The sequence below is a fragment of the Biomphalaria glabrata genome, chromosome 5, assembly GCF_947242115.1.
Source record: "Biomphalaria glabrata chromosome 5, xgBioGlab47.1, whole genome shotgun sequence".
Taxonomy (NCBI): Eukaryota; Metazoa; Mollusca; class Gastropoda; family Planorbidae; genus Biomphalaria; species Biomphalaria glabrata.
In genome coordinates, this window is record NC_074715.1 from 34,098,907 (window position 1) to 34,123,064 (window position 24,158).

The window sequence follows — 24,158 nt, forward strand, 5'->3', positions numbered from 1 at the left end:
GAAATTCCTTAGCTGTATGTACCTGAACGCTACAAAATATAATTATTACTTATAGCAGACTGGTGTCGTTCACCCCCTCTCCCCCGAGAACTATGTTTAACCTGAAGCTATCAATCTGTACCATCATTAACACAGTGGATCGATGCTCAGGTGACTTAAAAGTAAAAAGAATCTCTTTAGAAAGCTCCATCCTCACGTCTGACAATGAGGGGAGAGAACACGTCTTTGAAGAAATGAAAGCAAGAAGATTCCATATGTAAAACTTATCTCCCCTTCCCCCGCCCCTTTTAGGAACATCTAAAAACACTCCGTTCACTAATCTCGTTTACTTTAATGAGATCTTTACAAAATAAAAGAGTCACAACAAGACAGCTGTGACTTTTTTTCTACGTCTAGTGAGACCAACTTCTAATGTGTCTAGAGAGGCCAATCCCAGATACACATCCATTAGAGCATCTTGTAATGTTAATTAGTGTTAAAAATGTAAGTATTAGAACATTTTATAATGGCGATTAGTGGTGCAGCTAGTACACTAACAGGAGGTGTGGTGGCTGAGCGGTAAAGCGCTTGGCTTCTGAACCCGAGGTCCCGGGATCGAATCCTGGTGAAGACTGGGAATTTTATTTCGGGATCCTTGGGCGCCTCTGAGTCTACCCAGCTCTAATGGGTACCTGACATCAGTTGGGGAAAAGTAAAGGCGGTTGGTCATTGTGCTGGCCACATGACACCCTCGTTAACCGTAGGCCACAGAAACAGATGATCTTTACATCTTATCTTCTTCTTATCTTATATAATACAGACGTTACTTCAAAAAAGAAGATGATTACGTCCTACGCGTCATGCATTTAGTCATGCATATTAACCATATCTGCCCTATAGACCACAAGGTCTGAAAGGGAAACTTTACTTTTTTTTTTTTAGCACACTAACAGCTTAAAACGTTCTCTCTTCTGTCATGCGATGTCAATTAGAGTATGTCAATTACTGTCAGCTTGTTCAGATCAATGGAACGTTAATGATTTAAAAAAAAAAAAAGCTATTTCCTAATTTGAACACCTGTTTTTATTGTTGTTGTTTTTTTTAAAGAAAAAGGTTTTTAAAAAAATTAAAAACTCTCTAAATTGGCTAAATTGTTAAACATATTAAACGAAGCAATATTTTAAAGTAAAATTCACACTTAAATCACCATTCAGATTTACACTTACATTATCCCTCAGATCCCCAAACCAATTCGCAACTTGCTTTCCCTCTAGACGCGCTTTTTAAATTTCCATTTTTAAAGTAATTATTTTTATTAAGAAATCAAATACAGTAAAACAAACAAAAGTTCTTTAAAACACATTAGCCACATGGCATAAAGTTCAAATGTTGACACTCGAGTCTCAAGTTTCAGACTACCATTACCAGGTGTCTAGAATGGACATTTGTAAAAGTGCAGGCTGAACTGAACTGGCGAGTGTATGTAAAGTGAGATTCCAACAGAAGTATTTGTTGACATTAACTTCAGTGTTTAGATGAGAATGTGGATATCGACATGAACTTCACAGTGTTTAGATGAGAATGTGGATATCTAAAGATCTATTTCAGTTTGATAGAAGCTTCGGATATGTTTGTTTTCATTTCCTGCAGATATGTGACTTATTGTTAGAACACATCTATAGACAATACATTAGCACCTCCTAGCGGTTTGAACTCATCTTGAAAAACATTATTTTAAGTTAGATAGTGAAATTACATTGACAACCATAGACAGAGAACGGGGGGGGGGAAATGTATAGGTGTGTTTTCGTACAATATTCTACATATACGAAAAAAACACACTACAGATACGAATGTAGGCTCGTATTTCACACACTTGTTGGAACAATAAATAGAGCACGATTGCGTCTGACGAGCAATAACTTTATGTACCGGTAGTTTACGGCAAGCCACGCTTTGCATATGCGGGGTATACAATGCGGGTTGTACGATTTTGTTCTTAATTATTTTGCCATTTGTGCGGGGTATACGGGTGTGCAGGGTATATGGCTCCTTATGTCTCGGAAGACAATGGATGCGCCCAGGTGAATCAATGGGTTTGGTTTCGTCTTGAGACGGGGCAGAATCTGGTGTGACTGATCAAGCCAATTCTGGAGCGGCAGGGTTTGTCACAGTTCGTGCATGTATATGCGTCTGTCTTAGGGCTAGTTGACAGGGCAGCTTTCTTTTTCTTTCTCTTGACTTCATTTCTTTTGCACTCGGCGAAGTTTGTACCAGCACGTGCAGACTGTCTCCATGCTGTCCGGTCTTGGACTATCTCCTCCCACATACTTTGGTCGATGCCCGTGGTTCTCATGTCTCGCTTACAGACATCTCTGTAGGTTAGTCTCTGCAAGCTCAGCGTATAGTATGTCTTTAGGGATTCTTCCATCTGGCATGCGACCGAGCCAGCGTAGTCTTCTCTGTGTAAGAAGAGCATAGATGCTAAGCATATTGGCCCCGTTTTAAAACGTCCTGGTTGGAGACATGATCCCCCCAAGAGATGTACATTATGCGTCGCAGGCAGCGTAAGTGGAAGCTATTTAATCTGTGTTCTTGACGGATGTAAGTTGCCCAGCTCTCACTGCCATAAAGAAGTGTGCTCAGAACGAAGGCATTGTAGACTAAGATTTTGGTTGCTGTAGTCAGGGGCGGACTGGATGTCGAAATCGGTCCGGGCATTTCTTTACCATCGGCCCATAAAATCTATATCATACGATGGGCATCCGATTCTACCAGTCCTCAAAATCATTATGTTAATTAAGTTTGATAAAGTTCCTTTTCAGACCTTGCGATCTATGGGGCAGATGATGTGAAGTTCATATGTTTATGTAAAGGTCATCTGTTTTTGTAAAGGTCATCTGTTTTTGTAAAGGTTATCTGTTTTTGTAAAGGTCATTTGTTTCAATAAATGTCATCTGTTTTTTTTTGTGGCCCTTCGGCCAACTAATGTCAGGTACCCATTAGAGCTGGGTGGATTCCGAAATTAAAAATGTCAGTCTTCACCAGGATTTGAAACGGGACCCTCTTGATTCTTAATTGAAGCTTTTCCACTCAGCCACCGCGTCTCTTGCCTACGGGTGTAGGCTGTTAAATCGGAAAATGTGTTCGATTAAATTAGTATTACACTGTAGAGTCTGTAGAAGATTTTTTTAAACACCACTCAAAGGGTCACTTTTATGAGAGAATATTCTAAAACCTTTTAATATAGATGTCTAGATGTGGTAACTTAAATAAATAAATAGAATCTAGTCTAGATTAGTAGATCTAGATCTAATCTATGTTTAACAATAAATTGAATAAATCCACTCCTAACTGAACTCCTACCTTGAATTCATCCTTTGTGATTGTGATGTGTAAGTAGAACAATAGGTATATATATTTATTTCTGAAATTGTCTTACTATATCTTTCTTTGCTCAACTCATCCATGGTAAGTGCCTAAAAGCGTTTGTTGATTGTGCATAGAAACCATATTTTTACCACCAATATGTCTGCCGTGCCCAAATCACGTGACTATGTCTACCAACCCATTCAATGAGTGTCATAGTAGCATCCTTGCGGCCATTTCAGTGGCCCTAACGTCCATTTGGGTACCGGCCCACCGAGCATTTGCCCGAATGCCCATATAGCCAGTCCGCCCCTGGCTGTAGTCAATTTGGTATTTTCCCACACGCGCTTGGAGAGTTTTGCCATAGATGCAGAAGCCTTTTCTATTCTGTTTGTGCGGGGTATAAATGCGAAAATACGGTAATTGGTTTCCGTGGTAAGTGGTGTAAGCCCACACATTTAGTGCAAGTCAGCACTGGCTATCAAGTTGACCACCACATTACACTGGCTATTATGTTGACCTCGACATTACACTGGCTATCATGTTGACCTTGAAATTACACTGGCTATCATGTTGACCTCGACATTACACTGGCTATCATGTTGACCTCGACATTACACTGGCTATCATGTTGACCTCGACATTACACTGGCTATTATGTTGACCTCGACATTACACTGGCTATTATGTTGACCTCGACATTACACTGGTAATGATGTTGACCTCGACATTACACTGGCTATTATGTTGACTTCGACATTACACTGGCTATTGTGTTGACCTCGACATTACACTGGCTATTATGTTGACTTCGACATTACATCTTGACCTTTTCTATGTCCCCTTCTTCTCTCACCCAAACGTTTTCTGCACCGGTTTCAATCCAACCACGTGACATCTAGTGCTTCAAGGGAGTGCATTCATTTGGCTTTTAGTTCCTCACGACGTCAACGAATTAGGTTAGGGTACAAAAATAAAATTTGAAAATGAACTCGGTGGGCCCCCGCGACTTTCTACCAAGTTTGTGTCCAGACTTGAACCTAATCCTGGCTAAATTCTTTCGATATCACACTTCCCCCTTCCACCAAACCTATCCTCCCCAAACTTCTTACACAAGAGGGAAACTCGACAGACTTTTTATCGCTTCTATTAAGGCTGTCATAATTACACTCACTTGTCGTTTACACCTGCACGTGAAGGCGTGAATGATATGCTGAGGTGGGGGGGGGGAGATAAAAAGTCACGGAGATAAATAGAGATGTTGAAAAAACATAAAGGAGAAGAAAAGATAGAGGAAAAAGTTGAGGTTAGGGAGGGAGAAAGAACCAATGAGGCAGAGAGAGAGAGAGAGAAAGAGACAAAAAACTACTACATCAGTATTTAAACCAATGATTGAACTAACAAAACAATCTATATATATAATTCTCTTCGTCGCTCAAGAGTTTGGACGAGAAGAAGAAGTAAAGGAAAGATTACTCTCTTATTTATGCGGATAGTCACCCCACGAAAAAACAAGAAAGGGAGGGGGGGGGGGGAGAACAAGTATTCACCGGTTACTACGGATGGCTGCCTGCTGGACTGTCGTTTGGATTTATCAAACCCTGCCAGCTCCCATCCCCCTTCGTCCTTCAACTCTGAAGGAACAGCCGAAACATGTAAAACATTTTACAAACACTAAATAGCAGCGCCGGACTTAACCATTGTGACCAAGAAGTCATGGAAAGTGAACAACTAATCTACTATTTATATTCACCCGTCACTAAATAGCAGGGCCGGACTTAATTATTGTGGGGCCCTATGCGAAACGGATTTCGCGGGGCCAAGTTTGGGTAGGGAAGCGGATAATAAGTGAAATTTAAGAGTTTGTATAAAAAAATTAATTCTTTGCATTTTATTCATTCTTTACTACTGTCACAGATGCCATTGTAGATTTATTTGTATATTTCACATTTAAAAGCTTATGTGTAAATAGAAATATAAACCCTTGACTGAGCCTCAGGAATTACCCCACAAATCTAGATCCTTAACAGCGCCTCAGGTTTTACCCGAGACGTAATTATGATGTTGCAAATCTATTGGTTGATTTGAAAATAAATAAAGACATTTTTTTAAAAGAGTTAGCACCAGAGAATTGACGAGGGAAAAAGAAGGCCAGTCGATGAAAGAATCTTCTAGTAGATAGTCACGTTTCTAAGAGCTCTGATTTAAAGCCTTTGTAATGTTTTTTATACTTGTTGATCTGTAACTTGTACATAAGCTGTACTTACGTTTTATATTTAAATAAAGTTCCAGAGTTGTGTTTTAGCAAAGAATCTTTTATTGTGATTCCTAGATCGTCATTTATTCAAGTAAAATCCCCGGTACCACAGCACACGTTGTGAAAGCTTGTGTTGTGACAACTACGTACAGAATTATTTTACGAACCTTGTGTGTAGCAAAGTCATACAGTATATCATAATATTCTGTTTCCTACATAGATCACGCTCAATAGCAAGAATTACTAAATGTTTCAATCTATCTTTGAGAATTGTTGACCTCAAGTAATTCTTCATTAGTTTGAGGCGCGAGAAGCTTCTTTCACCAGATTACATAATTACGGCTAATGCATAATGCCGTTTTTATATATCGCGCGTAGGATTGGCGTTTTCCATATTAAATGACACCCCAAAATGACAATTTTTGTCTATATCTTCCGTATATTTTAAGGACTTTTTCGTATCTTTTGCAATTGCGGGAAATCTGTTTTAAGTTATAAAATGGTTTAATTTAATAATTTATACACCTTGAATTAGCGCGGGTCCTATAAAAGTGCGGGGCCCACTGCGGTCGCATAGGTTGCAGTGGCCTAAGGCCGACCCTGCAAAATAGCGGCGTATGCTACGCCGCCGGTCGACTAGTTGGGAATAATCTAGCAAACCATGGAAACTGGTGAATAAGAACTAAACATGCTCATGGAGCCATCTATCAGGCGATCTATACCTTTACAGCAGAGGTGAACCACGCTCTTAGCGCAGGGCTATGCTCATGGAGCCATGCTTTTAGAAGTGAGCCATTAGAAGTGAGCCATTTGTTTCTTTCTTTACTGTCCAACTGTAGCTCAGAGAACTCTATTGGACTGGACAATCTGCCCTGGACACAACAGCATACACACACACAAGCTTGTCATCGGAAACTGTGAGCAGACGACGGTGTAACGAAGCGACTATCAGAGATATGCAGCTGTGGTGGTGAGACGGCAAGCCAACAGCTGCATAACTTCTCGAGTTCGAAACTAACCCTTTGGATTGCACATGTTTGATGCTCGCTATGCCCTTTGAAATATTTTCAGTTTCTTTCAATTTCTATTCTTTTTTTTTCTTTTTTTTCCCTTCTGCACCCCCCCCCCCCCAAGCCCCTATTCCTTCTGTTATTGTAACTGCTGCATCACTCTCATGAATTAAAACATTTTGCGATTTCTATAATAATCAATTCTTTTTGTGTTCCTTAATCCGAATGCATGGGTTCTTTTCCACAGAGATGTGACGTGAAGAGGTCCATTCATTTTTGTTGTCCATAGTTAGTCTACAATTTCTAGATCCTGTTTGATGGAGTCCCGTGTCGATAGTAAACTTTGAAATACATCAGCTGAAACTTCAAGAAGTCAGTCTCCGAGACTCCAATGAAAACGACGGTCCAATTGATTTGAATACATTAAAACTAATCAGGTCAACATAGTGCTGTTCTTTGGTCGATCCAGTGTGGGTATTTTTAGATAATAAATATTTTTTGTTTTGTTTGGGGGGGGGGGGAATTTAGCAATTCCTAAAGTTGTTGGTATGTCTTAAAAGAACCTACTTTCCTGAAATGGTTTGTAAGATCTATGTATTAAGTGAACCCAGGGCCGGATTTAAGGGAGGGCAGGCGAGGCGACAGCCCTAGGGACTCTGCAGCAAAGGGACCTCCACAAAAAAGACAAAAAATATATCCGAATTTCGACGGTCAGAAATTTTTAAGTTTTTTTTTTTAACATTTTTTTTGTGTTGCATTTTGTACGTCTGTCAAACATGTGCTGAAGACGTGGCAGGCTAGTAGCTCGGAACAAGTGAATACAACTCTCCGGACTTACGTCTACGGTGTACCAGTATATAAAGTGTTGCGTCTACCTTCCACAAACTCATAAAATAGTCACTTTTTTTAAAAACTAAACTATGCCTATTAAATATTTGTTTAAAAAGGAAAGTGAGATTAAATGAGCAAGAGATCTATTTCTTTCTTCTCAAATATAGTTTGCTTTTCAATAGAAGTATTATCACATAAGTGGACCTCTATTAATGCTTTCGAGAGATTGTAGGGGCCTCCACAAAACTGCTGCCCCAGGGCCTCCAGATACTTGATGGATGTTGTATTTAACTTTCTAACAACTGTTAGGTCAATATTCAATCTGTCACTGTAAGTAAGCTTTACTCTTTCTCTTGTATTGAAGGTCCAAGAGAGGACGTGCAGAGCCTAGAAATCAAACAGGAACGTAGACAAAAAAAGGTTCCAATTTTTATTTTTGAATCGCGTTTTCGTAATATTTTTTAAAATATTTTTAATTAGTCTCTGAATGCTTGTTCCACACAATCAAACAACTCAGCTTTCATTGAATAAAAAGGCAAATACAAAAATAAAAATAAAAAAGGTTTAGGTACTCACGTTCTGGTTGTCTCCCCTTGATCTGCAAGAACGATGGAAAAGATAAAAGTTAGTATCCAGGTAACTGACGTCATCATGAGTAGAGTGTCAGTGTACACTTGGGTGTGAATGTCACGTCATGACAGGTGTGCCATGTCCAGAATACATACTGACCCGTAGAATGTGTGTCCACTGAGCCGGGGGTGACACAATTCCCATGTCAATGACGACATGATGTCGGTCAGTGACATATCAAAACTGACCAAAGTAGGTCAACGAGATTAGAGGATTTATCTCCTAAAACAAATAGTACGTGATGGTAGTCCCGTGTGTCAGAAATCGTATCTTGTTCTTCCAAACCAACTGACCACTGACAAGTGTCTTCATGCAATGTAGGCCACGCTAACACTGACAAGATAAATGTCAAGATTATATTATAAACAGTTGCAACTTGTAGGCTACCTGTTGTTACCAAAACAATCCTCCATTAGCCAAACCTTAACTACAACACGAAGTGAAGGAAACGTAAAGGAAATCATTGACTCCTACCAACGCCATACCGGCGTACTACACCACACACGTGCTAACATTGTATACAAACTACTGGGAACGACATAGTCACATGAAATGCGCATAATAAGACACTAACATTCAATGTAAACTTGAACAAACGTCATGTCAACTCATAACGAAACCATACTAATAATAATACACAGTGGGATATAGGTTTCTCGTAATTGAACTCATTGAGGATTTAATAAACAAAGCGAGGCTTTACGACATTGGGCTAAGTTTTAAGAAACAATACGAGACTTTAAGAAACAAGGCGAGACATTAAGAAACAAAGCAAATGTTTAAGAAACAATACGAGACTTTAAGAAACAAGGCGAGACATTAAGAAACAAAGCAAATGTTTAAGAAACAATACGAGACTTTAAGAAACAAGGTGAGACATTAAGAAACAAGGCGAGACATTAAGAAACAAGGCGAGACATTAAGAAACAAGGCGAGACATTAAGAAACAAAGCAAATGTTTAAGAAACAATACGAGACTTTAAGAAACAAGGCGAGACATTAAGAAACAAAGCAAATGTTTAAGAAACAATACGAGACTTAAAGAAACAAGGCGAGACATTAAGAAACAAAGCAAATGTTTAAGAAACAATACGAGACTTTAAGAAACAAGGCGAGACATTAAGAAACAAAGCAAATGTTTAAGAAACAATACGAGACTTTAAGAAACAAGGTGAGACATTAAGAAACAAGGCGAGACATTAAGAAACAAGGCGAGACATTAAGAAACAAGGCGAGACATTAAGAAACAAAGCAAATGTTTAAGAAACAATACGAGACTTTAAGAAACAAGGTGAGACATTAAGAAACAAGGCGAGACATTAAGAAACAAAGCAAATGTTTAAGAAACAATACGAGACTTTAAGAAACAAGGTGAGACATTAAGAAACAAGGCGAGACATTAAGAAACAAGGCGAGACATTAAGAAACAAGGCGAGACATTAAGAAACAAAGCAAATGTTTAAGAAACAATACGAGACTTTAAGAAACAAGGTGAGACATTAAGAAACAAGGCGAGACATTAAGAAACAAGGCGAGACATTAAGAAACAAGGCGAGACATTAAGAAACAAGGCGAGACATTAAGAAACAAGGCGAGACATTAAGAAACAAGGTGAGACATTAAGAAACAAGGTGAGACATTAATAAACAAGGCGAGACATTAAGAAACAAAGCCAATGTTTAAGAAACAATACGAGACTTTAAGAAACAAGGTGAGACATTAATAAACAAGGCGAGACATTAAGAAACAAAGCAAATGTTTAAGAAACAATACGAGACTTTAAGAAACAAGGTGAGACATTAAGAAACAAGGCGAGACATTAAGAAACAAGGCGAGACATTAAGAAACAAGGTGAGACATTAAGAAACAAGGCGAGACATTAAGAAACAAGGCGAGACATTAAGAAACAAGGTGAGACATTAAGAAACAAGGTGAGACATTAATAAACAAGGCGAGACATTAAGAAACAAGGTGAGACATTAAGAAACAAGGCGAGACATTAAGAAACAAGGCGAGACATTAAGAAACAAGGTGAGACATTAAGAAACAAGGTGAGACATTAAGAAACAAGGCGAGACATTAAGAAACAAGGCGAGACATTAAGAAACAAGGTGAGACATTAAGAAACAAGGCGAGACATTAAGAAACAAGGTGAGACATTAATAAACAAGGCGAGACATTAAGAAACAAGGTGAGACATTAAGAAACAAGGTGAGACATTAATAAACAAGGCGAGACATTAAGAAACAAGGTGAGACATTAAGAAACAAGATGAGACATTAAGAAACAAGGTGAGACATTAAGAAACAAGGTGAGACATTAAGAAACAAGGCGAGACATTAAGAAACAAGGCGAGACTTAAAGTAACAATGCGAGATTTTAGGAGACAAGGTATATGAGTTCAGTTAACAGCTGGTAAGATGCAGACTGCAGATGCTCAGATAAATATCGCCGCCTGCGGACCAAGTGGCAGTCCTCTCAGTGGGCACCAACATCTGGTGGGACACAAATAATCTGATCAGCACCTTACAGTTCGATCAGGTCTTCGTCAGGTGTGTGCAAGACGCATGCAGCAGTGTAAGTGAAGAGAGTTTGAACGCTGCGCTCCACTGGCAGTTTGTTCCACACCTAATGAAGGTGGTGGTAATTGAGGACTTACAGGTAGTAGTTTAGTGCAATGAGGTCACGCAGGTCCTTCAAGCGAGAATCAGCTGTTTATTTATCAGAATTTGGTGCAACATGAACTTTACAAAATTTGACCTTAAATTAGTTGTATTAACCAAAGTATGCACGCGCTGGGCCCAAAAAAAATGTACTTCATTAGATGTTTTGAACTTTACAGGCATAGCAAAAATAAGCATAGGGCTCATCCATTAAAAAAAAACAACAAAAAACTCTTTGCTTATAACGTACTCTATTAATATCGCTCTACCTTCCCTCCACCGATATAAAATAAAAATCTTACAAACCTAGGACTGTATAGAAATTGTCGATACGTTGCAAGTTATCAGAGACCTTTCTGACCTAAAGCAGGAGGTGGGGAGAGAACTGTGTTTTGGCAAAGACTTTAAAAGCATAGAAACATGGGACAGAACTCTAAAAAATTCTAAAATAAAAGCTTCCTTGTTGTCGGTGAAATTTTCTTATAATTAGTGTGCACTAATTTATGTTCAATGTAACTGAAACACACATAAGAGACATATAAGAAATGGAGCCTATTCCCCGACCTCTCACCTTCGTCACCATGCATCCAACTTGGTCCAACGCATCATCAATGAATCATCCATTTACATAAAAACGAAATGAAACTTTGATAACAGAAACAAAAGCCCCGAAACAGTTGATAAAGGACCAACCCACTGTGCTACTGGTAGAGGTAAGGAGGAAATAGCAAATGTCTTTACAAATACATTAGCATACCTTCCCGACGTCCAGCCCTGCTCTACGTCAGATGAGAAATACTTTGGAGTAATTTGTAGGTCAGATCCTAGTTTTAAGGACATTAACTTCTAAACGGAATATTAGTTTAGGCTTATCAGAGCTGAGTTCCCCATGCATTTAATTAAATGACATGTCTTGCAAGACATCGTAACGTAGTCAAGAGTCCCAACACACGAGCGCTAGCTATACCGCTGTTCCTTGACTGAATTTGTTCAGTTTTTTTTTTTTTTTTGTTGTTACTTTTTAAAATGTTGTTGATCGTAGTTGATTCTGAATAGTTTCTATAAGAAAGCGACACGTTTAACGTGTTTTCAAAGCTATAATGACGTCAAAAGCAAACTTAATGACAGGATGCATTCACTTCACGTCATACAGCAGGGAAATGTGTAACTTGAAATGACGTCTAATTCAGTTTTGACTTGGTTTCTAAACAAAAACTTGCAAGATAAGATTTTCTGAACGAAAAAAAAAAAAAAAAACTTTGGCGGGGTGGGGGGGGGGGGGAGTGAGGGGGCTCTTCTCGCGCTCGTTCTATTACGACTTAAAAGTTGACACAAACAGACGGTATCAGACATTAGAACTATTCGTTAGCTTGTAGTCAATTAGAGCCGTGTGCAACGTAGCAATGTAAAAAGAAAAAGACTCCGTGGTCAATCTATGCCATCTTTGTAGACACAGGGACAGCCTGGTCGTAAGGCCCTTTGGACTGTAATCATGATGATCCCAAGTTCGAACCTGCCCGGGTCTCCTGCCGTCCAGTAGAAGAGGTTTCAGCTAGGACGTAATACTCTTCTATAAGAGCACCCCAAACTTGGACAACTAAACAATTAAGCTGTGATTTCTAAACGGCGCACATGGATGTGATTTCTAAACGGCGCACATGGATGTGATTTCTAAACGGCGCACATGGATTATCAGCTTAGGAAAAAACGATGAGGACTGTCGTCTATGACATGAGTCTACTTCAGGAGAAACAAGATTCGTGTCACAAAGTATAAGAGTAAAACTTAATCGTAGCTGGCAGGAAATGGTGGATAACTGAGACGTCGATGGCAAACAAACGGAAGCAATTACTAACAGAGTTACGGAGAAAAAGCCAACACATTTTTCAGCGCATTCATTACCGGTTGACAATTCCAGTTACTACAAAAAATGTTTCGCATGAAGCTCAGGGAAGATGAAGCCATAACCTCCCGCCAGGATCCAGCTGAGATTCTGGTCAGTTTAACAGATACGGAAATTTCATGACAGTCAAGACTTGAGTTAAACTTTCACTTGGATGTAACGTGAATGCCTGGCATCTTAAGATTAGAAATCTTCAGTGAAGGTGAACTATCTTTAGGTCACAACAACCTCGGTTTCACTAAATAAAAACCAAAAATAGAAACCATTCCCATATTATTCAATAATGTCTAGAGGGTCCTAGTGTATTTGTGTATGACTCTCAACGTTGCACAAAACGATTCGATAGAAGCACAAAGTTACAACACGGACATGTCGATAGTTCTCAGCTTCATTTATTGAGCTGACTACTTCCTGGCGTGGCTATCTGACTTAATGACTTCCACACTCACACTCCTACTCCACGAGCATGCTGATAGCTTAAAGTCAGTAGAACACATGTCTTCCATTGAATGCTCACGAAACGAAAGACAAAATAGTTGCCAGGCTGTATTGGGAAGGAAAAAAAAAGTAATTTACGAGTTTTACAAAGAATGTAAAAATGTTGATATCGTGACGGCGGAAGTGGATGCCCCCTCATGGAGGAAAGATAAAAGCTGGTGTTCATTTAATACAAAGTTTAATCTCCTGCCAGCTCTCTCCCTACCCCATAGCTCTCACAGAACCGGCAATGTTATGAGTCAGAAAGTCGAAACGATAAGTTGAACCTTATACTCGCTACGCTACAACCTAATGCTCGCTACGCTCACAGCCTAATGATCTAATGGTTTTCTTGTAGTCAATAAAAGAGATATTTCAGAATAATAAAAACAAAACCTTTACTTCAAAGGTCAAGTTGTTACAAGCCTGGGAAGGGAGAATTCAATGTTGAAATGAAAACTAAACAGAAGGGTGTTAACAATGCAATAATTTAGTCAGCACAATAATTCTCCGGTATAGTTTTAGCATAAAATACTTCTGACAGCCCCTCATAAAAATAAAACAACTCTTAACAGAACATACTTTGGGCCCTAGAAAGACAAAAACTGATCAACGAGACGATTTTCAAGCGCTCATTTTTTTAAAAATGCCATCTCTACAAGTTAAACAATTGTTAAGTATCTTTGAAGTCGCTCTTCATCCAAAACAAAACCAGGGATTTTCAGTTTCAAAAATCTAAATACAACAAAAAATTCAAATATTCCAAAGATTTCGCATCCCTGCTTCAAAACGAAGGAGCAAAAAGTTTGTTTTTATAATCATTCTTTTATGATTTCCGGGTTAATCGTAACAAACTATGGCCGACGTCTTACCGTCTCTTCTTAATGTTCAATTTAGATTCTGGTCGAAATCTTAAAAGAAAATGATCAGATATTGCTTTCACTTGTTTCCTTTGGCGATTGTGAACATATCAGCCTTGACTTGTTTATATTAATATGCATTATACATGCATGGTTTGGGGCTATTTCCAGTTGTTAGAACAAGTAATACAATTAGCCAATGAATTCCTTCTATTAACAAATGACAAGACTTGAAGACTGCTATCCCTCGTAGGATACATGACTAGCGGGCTGCTATATTTGGTTGACTACATGACTAGCGGGCTGCTATGTTTGGTTGACTACATGACTAGCGGGCTGCTATATTTGGTTGACTACATGACTAGCGGGCTGCTATATTTGGTTGACTACATGACTAGCGGGCTGCTATATTTGGTTGACTACATGACTAGCGGGCTGCTATATTTGGTTGACTACATGACTAGCGGGCTGCTATATTTGGTTGACTACATGACTAGCGGGCTGCTATATTTGGTTGACTACATGACTAGCTGGGTGCTATATTTGGTTGACTACATGACTAGCTGGGTGCTATATTTGGTTGACTACATGACTAGCTGGGTGCTATATTTGGTTGACTACATGACTAGCGGGCTGCTATATTTGGTTGACTACATGACTAGCGGGCTGCTATATTTGGTTGACTACATGACTAGCGGGCTGCTATATTTGGTTGACTACATGACTAGCTGGGTGCTATATTTGGTTGACTACATGACTAGCTGGGTGCTATATTTGGTTGACTACATGACTAGCTGGGTGCTATATTTGGTTGACTACATGACTAGCGGGCTGCTATATTTGGTTGAATACATGACTAGCGGACTGCTATATTTGGTTGACTACATGACTAGCGGGCTGCTATATTTGGTTGACTACATGACTAGCGGGCTGCTATATTTGGTTGACTACATGACTAGCGGGCTGCTATATTTGGTTGACTACATGACTAGCTGGGTGCTATATTTGGTTGACTACATGACTAGCTGGGTGCTATATTTGGTTGACTACATGACTAGCGGGCTGCTATATTTGGTTGACTACATGACTAGCTGGGTGCTATATTTGGTTGACTACATGACTAGCTGGGTGCTATATTTGGTTGACTACATGACTAGCTGGGTGCTATATTTGGTTGACTACATGACTAGCGGGATGTTATACCTGGTTGTGCAAGGATACACTTAAATGAGTGTACACTCCGAAATGTTATACTTACTGTTGACTCATCTTCGTTACAAAGTCAAAACGTTTCCATTTGTTAAGTTTTAAAAAGGTTTTTAAAAAATCCATGGGGTAGTTTATAAATGAATTCCCACAAGGCAAATTGACTTTCCAAAAAAAAAAAAATGTTTTTTTATGGTGGATCATTAAATCTTGAACTGCTGCTACCTTGATTTTTTTTTACCCAATAAACTAGCGAGAAAAAAAAAAGGCCTTGAAAGAAACGCAAAAAAAAGTTTTAAATGAGATTTAAAAAAGATTAAGGTCGTGTGATAAGATATCAAGATGGAAATGGATTATAAAATATAAAAAAAAAACAGTAAAGAATGATTGAGACTTATTTGAACAAAAGAAACTTTTCGAATAAAAATTTAAAAAGAACAGCGGAGAAAAAAACCCCAGGAAAATCCACAAGTCTAACCAGCCTAAAAAGTTGTCTAAACAAGTTGTAGAGGGAGCCACCCATATTGTGACTGATCCGCGATCTTCTTGCAGGCATAGCTAAACAACGGCTTGTGGGACGTACACGGCAACACATACATACACGGAAACTCACGTAGAGCTAATGTCAAAGTGACATGACCGTTGAGGCAGGTAAGAACCAAAGGCTGGGCTCTAAGATGGAGACCCTATAATGTGGGAGGGGGTGGGCCTCTGCCGCTCTTCGGTGTATTTCTGTAAATATCAACCGCGCGACTTCCGTAGATCTGACCCCCGCCCCTACACTTTCCCCTCGCCTGCCCGCATTACGTTTCGGGGATGCTACCTTCGTCATTGACCTTCAACAGCAATGGCTTGACTAACTATCTGACATCTCTGACTAACTGCCTGACTGGCATCTCTGACACAGACCATTTCACCCTCTTCAGCCAATAATTAAGATAGTATCAGTGACTATTCCAGTGCACTGGTGTACTAAGAGGAAAAAAAACAACAGAACATTCCAAACATGGTTTCTACAGTTTTTAACTAATTCTTTTTAAAAAGTTAATTAACTCTATCCAGCGATACGTCAAACTGTACAGATAGCCTCATGGAAATATCTGCATTGTATTTTAAAACCTTTTATCAATAGTCTTCTAACTTCATCAGATTCGCCTATATAATTAAAATGTGAAAACAAAAGTTAAAATAAACAAAATAATATTTAAAAAAAACAGCGAAAATGTTCAAGCCGGCAAAAGTCTAAACTGTATTAGAATTCTACAGAACAGCAAAGGACAATTTTGTTTACTTTCCAGAACATAAGAATGCAATGTATATAGTGTATAGGCTTTTTTCAACAAGCACATTTTAACATATTTTTAAAAGAAAAAAAACTTTGGTCGAAAGCAACTAAATTGCTTGACGTTTAAAACTACATCCCACAGATGAGCACAGCCAATGAAAGGATTGAAAAAATCTCGTTTGAAATTTAAAAAAATCCAGTGGAAAAAAAAAGATTTGAACACAACTAAGAGGAAAAGCAACAAATAAAAAAAAAAAGTAAACAAACTTAATCAAACAATCATCAATCTTAATAATAGCCCAAAACATTTTTTTTTATAATTTAGTCCAAACTCTAAATATGAACAGACTAAAGCGCAGAATTATAGCGATACCATAACAAGCACACAACACGAAGAAGAAGTCCACAGCTCTGTAAACATCCAGTTGAATGTCCACTCCTAACGCGAAGACTAAATTGAGAGTTTCTACTTTCACTTTCTCACTAGAGCGCTGCTCACACGCCGCACTATAGACACTGCGTGAACTCACGCTCAGTTCCCGCTCCCACCCCTTACTATCAACTCTCGCCGTAAGCTCCAAGAGAAACTTTGGTGGTAGAAGTGCTGTTAGCAGCCACTACACTGTCCTGTTAGCAGCCACTACAAGATGTCCTGTTAGCAGCCACTACACTGTCCTGTTAGCAGCCACTACACTGTCCTGTTAGCAGCCACTACACTGTCCTGTTAGCAGCCACTACAAGATGTCCTGTTAGCAGCCACTACACTGTCCTGTTAGCAGCCACTACACTGTCCTGTTAGCAGCCACTACAAGATGTCCTGTTAGCAGCCACTACAAGATGTTCTGTTAGCAGCCACTACAAGATGTCCTGTTAGCAGCACTACAAGATGTCCTGTTAGCAGCACTACAAGATGTCCTGTTAGCAGCCACTACAAGATGTCATGTTAGCAGCCACTACAAGATGTCCTGTTAGCAGCCACTACAAGATGTCCTGTTAGCAGCACTACAAGATGTCCTGTTAGCAGCCACTACAAGATGTCCTGTTAGCAGCCACTACAAGATGCCGCCCGGACTGAAGATTTCTATTGAACGTGTTGAGTCGATGATATGAAATAAATGAGAGTACTGATTGTAGATCTATCTTGATGAGAGGACAGATTGTAGATTTATCTTGATGAGAGGACAGATTGTAGATTTATAGCTTTACAACTAGTTAAGGAAAGACAATACACAAAATAATGCAAAGAAAGTAAAATGCTTATTTAAAAAAAAAATCACTAAATATATTGTAAAACTATTCTAGCAAATAAATAATGAATTAAAAGAAATTTTAAGCCAACACTGTAAAGTAAAAACAAAGTATTCATCTGTTACACTGTAAAGTAAAAACAAAGTGTTCATCTGTTACACTGTAAAGTAAAAACAAAGTATTCATCTGTTACACTGTAAAGTAAAAACAAAGTGTTCATCTGTTACACTGTAAAGTAAAAACAAAGTGTTCATCTGTTACACTGTAAAGTAAAAACAAAGTGTTCATCTGTTACACTGTAAAGTAAAAACAAAGTGTTCATCTGTTACACTGTAAAGTAAAAACAAAGTGTTCATCTGTTACACTGTAAAGTAAAAACAAAGTGTTCATCTGTTACACTGTAAAGTAAAAACAAAGTGTTCATCTGTTACACTGTAAAGTAAAAACAAAGTGTTCATCTGTTACACTGTAAAGTAAAAACAAAGTATTCATCTGTTACACTGTAAAGTAAAAACAAAGTGTTTATCTGCTACACTGTAAAGTAAAAACAAAGTGTTTATCTGTTACACTGTAAAGTAAAAACAAAGTGTTTATCTGTTACACTGTAACGTAAAATCAAAGTGTTTATCTGTTACACTGTAAAGTAAAAACAAAGTATTCATCTGTTACACTGTAAAGTAAAAACAAAGTGTTCATCTGTTACACTGTAAAGTAAAAACAAAGTGTTTATCTGTTACACTGAATAGTGCACTCCCATAGAACACCAGTAAGAAGCACGAAGTGTGTCATAAAAGAAAATGTAACCAAAAACCAAATACATGCAGATGATACAGAAAAAGAATATTGCTTCTCCCCTACCCTTTGTTTGATATATTCTTTGATATTGAATAGTTCTTGTCTCTGTAATAATAATAATAAGGCTTGTCTTCGAGTTCGAAGATTAGTGTCTCTGTAGTATTTAGTTCAAAGAAAGAGATTAAGAATGCTTTATTGATCCTTATTGGAGATAGGTTAGGAAGTGCAAGGTTTCAATTTAATAAAACAAACAAACAGCGTTCTACAAAAGAGAACAGACAAATCACACAGAAGTGAAGTGACTAGATGCAGACGTTGTACATGTTCTCTTTGGAATTATACTATCAACGCTATAAGCTACTGACACACACACACACACACACACAGAAACACAAGTAGAAGAAGTATTAAATAAACTATTTTCAGAATTCAATTTAGAAATCAACAACATGGAATTAGTTGGACATGAAATGAGTTAGACATTAAATGAGTTGGACATGAAATGAGTTGGACATGAAATGCGTTAGACATGAAATGAGTTGGACATGAAATGAGTTAGACATGAAATGAGTTAGACATGAAATGTATCAGAAAATGTGTAGAAAATGAGTCAAAGAAAACTTCTAAAAACAATTCCTCACTCACACTGTCAACTCCCCCCCCCCCCGGCCAAGTGACCTGAAGACTAGGGAAGTGGAGACTGAACATAGTGACTGACGGCTTGAAGGTCAAGATGTAGTGATGATGTCACACACAGAACTTTCTAGTACAATGAGTCGTTCACTCTCTTCTAGTAAGGAATGCGAAACAAATGTGTACGGTAAGAGTTCACCGTGGCCAGCACACTGACATTGCTTACGTGCTTTTATTTTAAAGGTATTCAACATTGTGTGGGTTCGAATCTCAAAGAAATGATTGTTTATCAGCAAGACGAAAAATCCCATCAAATGTGAAGTCTGAAGTATTATGCAGAAAGTTAGACACTCAATATAAACACATATACACATACACTAAGTCACTGAATACAACTTCAGAAAGTACACTAACTATAGTGAGCTGTGCGTCTGTCTTCAGGATGACCCGTTCTCAAGTCCATAATGTCAAAGCCTAATTGGATCTTCTTAAAGATAGATACATTAACATTGGTAAGAAGGCGGCCCCTGCGCATGCTTTCCGTATATCATACACACATACAAAAATAGTTATAATTCCACGAACTGTCTCTCTTAGAAGTCCAATTGTTATATAAAGTAATAACAAAAGGGTACGTACCGTATGTTCATTATGCATAAGTAAGTAATTGTTACTAGACATGGTGACACTCTAGAAACACCTTATAGTAATGTAGTTTAATATTTCTCTCTAGAAACACCTTACAGTAATGTAGTTTAATATTTCTCTCTAGAAAGATCTTACAGTAATGTAGTTTAATATTTCTCTCTAGAAATACCTTACAGTAATGTAGTTTAATATTTCTCTCTAGAAATACCTTACAGTAATGTAGTTTAATATTTCTCTCTAGAAACACCTTACAGTAATGTAGTTTAATATTTCTCTCTAGAAACACCTTACAGTAATGTAGTTTAATATTTTTCTCCAAAAAGACCTTACAGTAATGTAGTTTAATATTTCTCTCTAGAAACACCTTACAGTAATGTAGTTTAATATTTCTCTCTAGAAACACCTTACAGTAATGTAGTTTAATATTTCTCTCTAGAAACACCTTACAGTAATGTAGTTTAATATTTCTCTCTAGAAACACCTTACAGTAATGTAGTTTAATATTTCTCTCTAGAAACACCTTACAGTAATGTAGTTTAATATTTCTCTCTAGAAACACCTTACAGTAATGTAGTTTAATATTTCTCTCTAGAAACACCTTACAGTAATGTAGTTTAATATTTCTCTCTAGAAAGATCTTACAGTAATGTAGTTTAATATTTCTCTCTAGAAACACCTTACAGTAATGTAGTTTAATATTTCTCTCTAGAAACACCTTACAGTAATGTAGTTTAATATTTCTCTCTAGAAACACCTTACAGTAATGTAGTTTATATTTCTGACACGATGAAGTCGATGATGGAGATGACATTTTCCACATATAAACCTCGCAAACTGACAAATAACACAAACCTAATAACTTCTGAAAGTGACGGCCTCTAAAAAAACAACAGAATTTCACTAATTGGCCAAGTTTTATAAAGTTTAGTATACATTTTCAACGCACAATGTGTCTGATAAACTATTTGTAAATAATGTATTGCATAAAAGACAAAATACACCTAAATAAACTCTTACAGAATGGAAGACAAAATACACCTAAATAAACTCTTACAGAATGGAAGACAAAATACACCTAAATAAACTCTTACAGAATGGAAGACAAAATACACCTAAATAAACTCTTACAGAATGGAAGACAAAATACACCTAAATAAACTCTTACAGAATGGAAGACAAAATACACCTAAATAAACTCTTACAGAATGGAAGACAAAATACACCTAAATAAACTCTTACAGAATGGAAGACAAAATACACCTAAATAAACTCTTACAGAATGGAAGACAAAATACACCTAAATAAACTCTTACAGAATGGAAGACAAAATACACCTAAATAAACTCTTACAGAATGGAAGACAAAATACACCTAAATAAACTCTTACAGAATGGAAGACAAAATACACCTAAATAAACTCTTACAGAATGGAAGACAAAATACACCTAAATAAACTCTTACAGAATGGAAGACAAAATACACCTAAATAAACTCTTACAGAATGGAAGACAAAATACACCTAAATAAACTCTTACAGAATGGAAGACAAAATACACCTAAATAAACTCTTACAGAATGGAAGACAAAATACACCTAAATAAACTCTTACAGAATGGAAGACAAAATACACCTAAATAAACTCTTACAGAATGGAAGACAAAATACACCTAAATAAACTCTTACAGAATGGAAGACAAAATACACCTAAATAAACTCTTACAGAATGGAAGACAAAATACACCTAAATAAACTCTTACAGAATGGAAGACAAAATACACCTAAATAAACTCTTACAGAATGGAAGACAAAATACACCTAAATAAACTCTTACAGAATGGAAGACAAAATACACCTAAATAAACTCTTACAGAATGGAAGACAAAATACACCTAAATAAACTCTTACAGAATGGAAGACAAAATACACCTAAATAAACTCTTACAGAATGGAAGACAAAATACACCTAAATAAACTCTTACAGAATGGAAGACAAAATACACCTAAATAAACTCTTACAGAATGGAAGACAAAATACACCTAAATAAACTCTTACAGAATGGAAGACAAAATACACCTAAATAAACTCTTACAGAATGGAAGACAAAATACACCTAAATAAACTCTTACAGAATGGAAGACAAAATACACCTAAATAAACTCTTACAGAATGGAAGACAAAATACACCTAAATAAACTCTTACAGAATGGAAGACAAAATACACCTAAATAAACTCTTACAGAATGGAAGACAAAATACACCTAAATAAACTCTTACAGAATGGAAGACAAAATACACCTAAATAAACTCTTACAGAATGGAAGACAAAATACACCTAAATAAACTCTTACAGAATGGAAGACAAAATACACCTAAATAAACTCTTACAGAATGGAAGACAAAATACACCTAAATAAACTCTTACAGAATGGAAGACAAAATACACCTAAATAAACTCTTACAGAATGGAAGACAAAATACACCTAAATAAACTCTTACAGAATGGAAGACAAAATACACCTAAATAAACTCTTACAGAATGGAAGACAAAATACACCTAAATAAACTCTTACAGAATGGAAGACAAAATACACCTAAATAAACTCTTACAGAATGGAAGACAAAATACACCTAAATAAACTCTTACAGAATGGAAGACAAAATACACCTAAATAAACTCTTACAGAATGGAAGACAAAATACACCTAAATAAACTCTTACAGAATGGAAGACAAAATACACCTAAATAAACTCTTACAGAATGGAAGACAAAATACACCTAAATAAACTCTTACAGAATGGAAGACAAAATACACCTAAATAAACTCTTACAGAATGGAAGACAAAATACACCTAAATAAACTCTTACAGAATGGAAGACAAAATACACCTAAATAAACTCTTACAGAATGGAAGACAAAATACACCTAAATAAACTCTTACAGAATGGAAGACAAAATACACCTAAATAAACTCTTACAGAATGGAAGACAAAATACACCTAAATAAACTCTTACAGAATGGAAGACAAAATACACCTAAATAAACTCTTACAGAATGGAAGACAAAATACACCTAAATAAACTCTTACAGAATGGAAGACAAAATACACCTAAATAAACTCTTACAGAATGGAAGACAAAATACACCTAAATAAACTCTTACAGAATGGAAGACAAAATACACCTAAATAAACTCTTACAGAATGGAAGACAAAATACACCTAAATAAACTCTTACAGAATGGAAGACAAAATACACCTAAATAAACTCTTACAGAATGGAAGACAAAATACACCTAAATAAACTCTTACAGAATGGAAGACAAAATACACCTAAATAAACTCTTACAGAATGGAAGACAAAATACACCTAAATAAACTCTTACAGAATGGAAGACAAAATACACCTAAATAAACTCTTACAGAATGGAAGACAAAATACACCTAAATAAACTCTTACAGAATGGAAGACAAAATACACGTTACTATGATAATTGATATATGTATAAACTGGCCAAGTTTTTTTTTTGTTTGCAGGAAAAGTTCCATAAAGTAATCAACAATTTTAGGTGTGTCAGTAAGATGTGGAAATTGTGTATAAGTGTATACAATGTGTACACAGCGTAAAGGGCTCACAGATTTTCCCACGAGATTCGCGTCTCTTCAATTCATCCCGGAAGGCCCGAAAAATACTTCACAGAGTAATTGGATCCTCTTTGAATCCAACAAAAAGTTTCTTCTGTTTTTAAGTGCAAAGCTGTGATTCTACAAAACGTGTCCATAAGATGGCCGGAGGCCCCAAGAACTAGTTTGGATACACTCAACGAAAGCCTCTACCATCTCCCTCACACGGAGTCGGTATGACTAAAGGTTACACGAGGGTGTGGAAAGTGTAGACACGAATTTTTCACTACACAATTCTGGGAAAGGCAGGACCATGGGAATGAGGTGCACAGTGCACAGTAAGTCAGAGAAGGTTAAACTGTAACAACCGGAAAGAGTAGTAATATTTCATTTCTATCTTTTTAACGTTTTTTTTTTAAAGGACTACACAAACCGGAAGACACTGTTGGTTGTTTGAAAATTCAACGTTTCGTGACCTAAAGGAAAGAGAGTTTGTTTCTTATGACAAGCCTGCTGCCTTGAAGTAGTGATTGCGTAAGAGAAACTAGACTTCTAGGATCTGATTAGAGATACAACACTTTGACGCGATAAAAGATACAACAGACTATGTCAACAAGTCGAACAGACCTCTAAGAGCAAACAACCAGAACTAGGTTTATTTCTACAATTTCCTCCAAGAATTTCGCTTATTTTCCCAGCCCGCTGACAGTAAATGCATTGATTATTTCTCTAACTACCTGT

The 24,158-nt window shown here is 37.2% G+C and overlaps 1 protein-coding gene across 3 annotated transcripts in view; it reads right to left on the reverse strand.

Annotated features, from left to right (window-relative positions):
* LOC106060248 (muscle, skeletal receptor tyrosine protein kinase-like) overlaps positions 1-24,158 on the reverse strand; it is a 117,251-nt gene that overhangs the window by 24,920 nt on the left and 68,173 nt on the right. For all 3 annotated transcript variants that reach the window (XM_013218062.2, XM_013218053.2, XM_056028820.1), the window contains exon 6: positions 8,023-8,044. In XM_013218062.2, the coding sequence (XP_013073516.2) occupies positions 8,023-8,044 (22 nt within the window). The remainder of the gene's footprint in view (positions 1-8,022; positions 8,045-24,158) is intronic.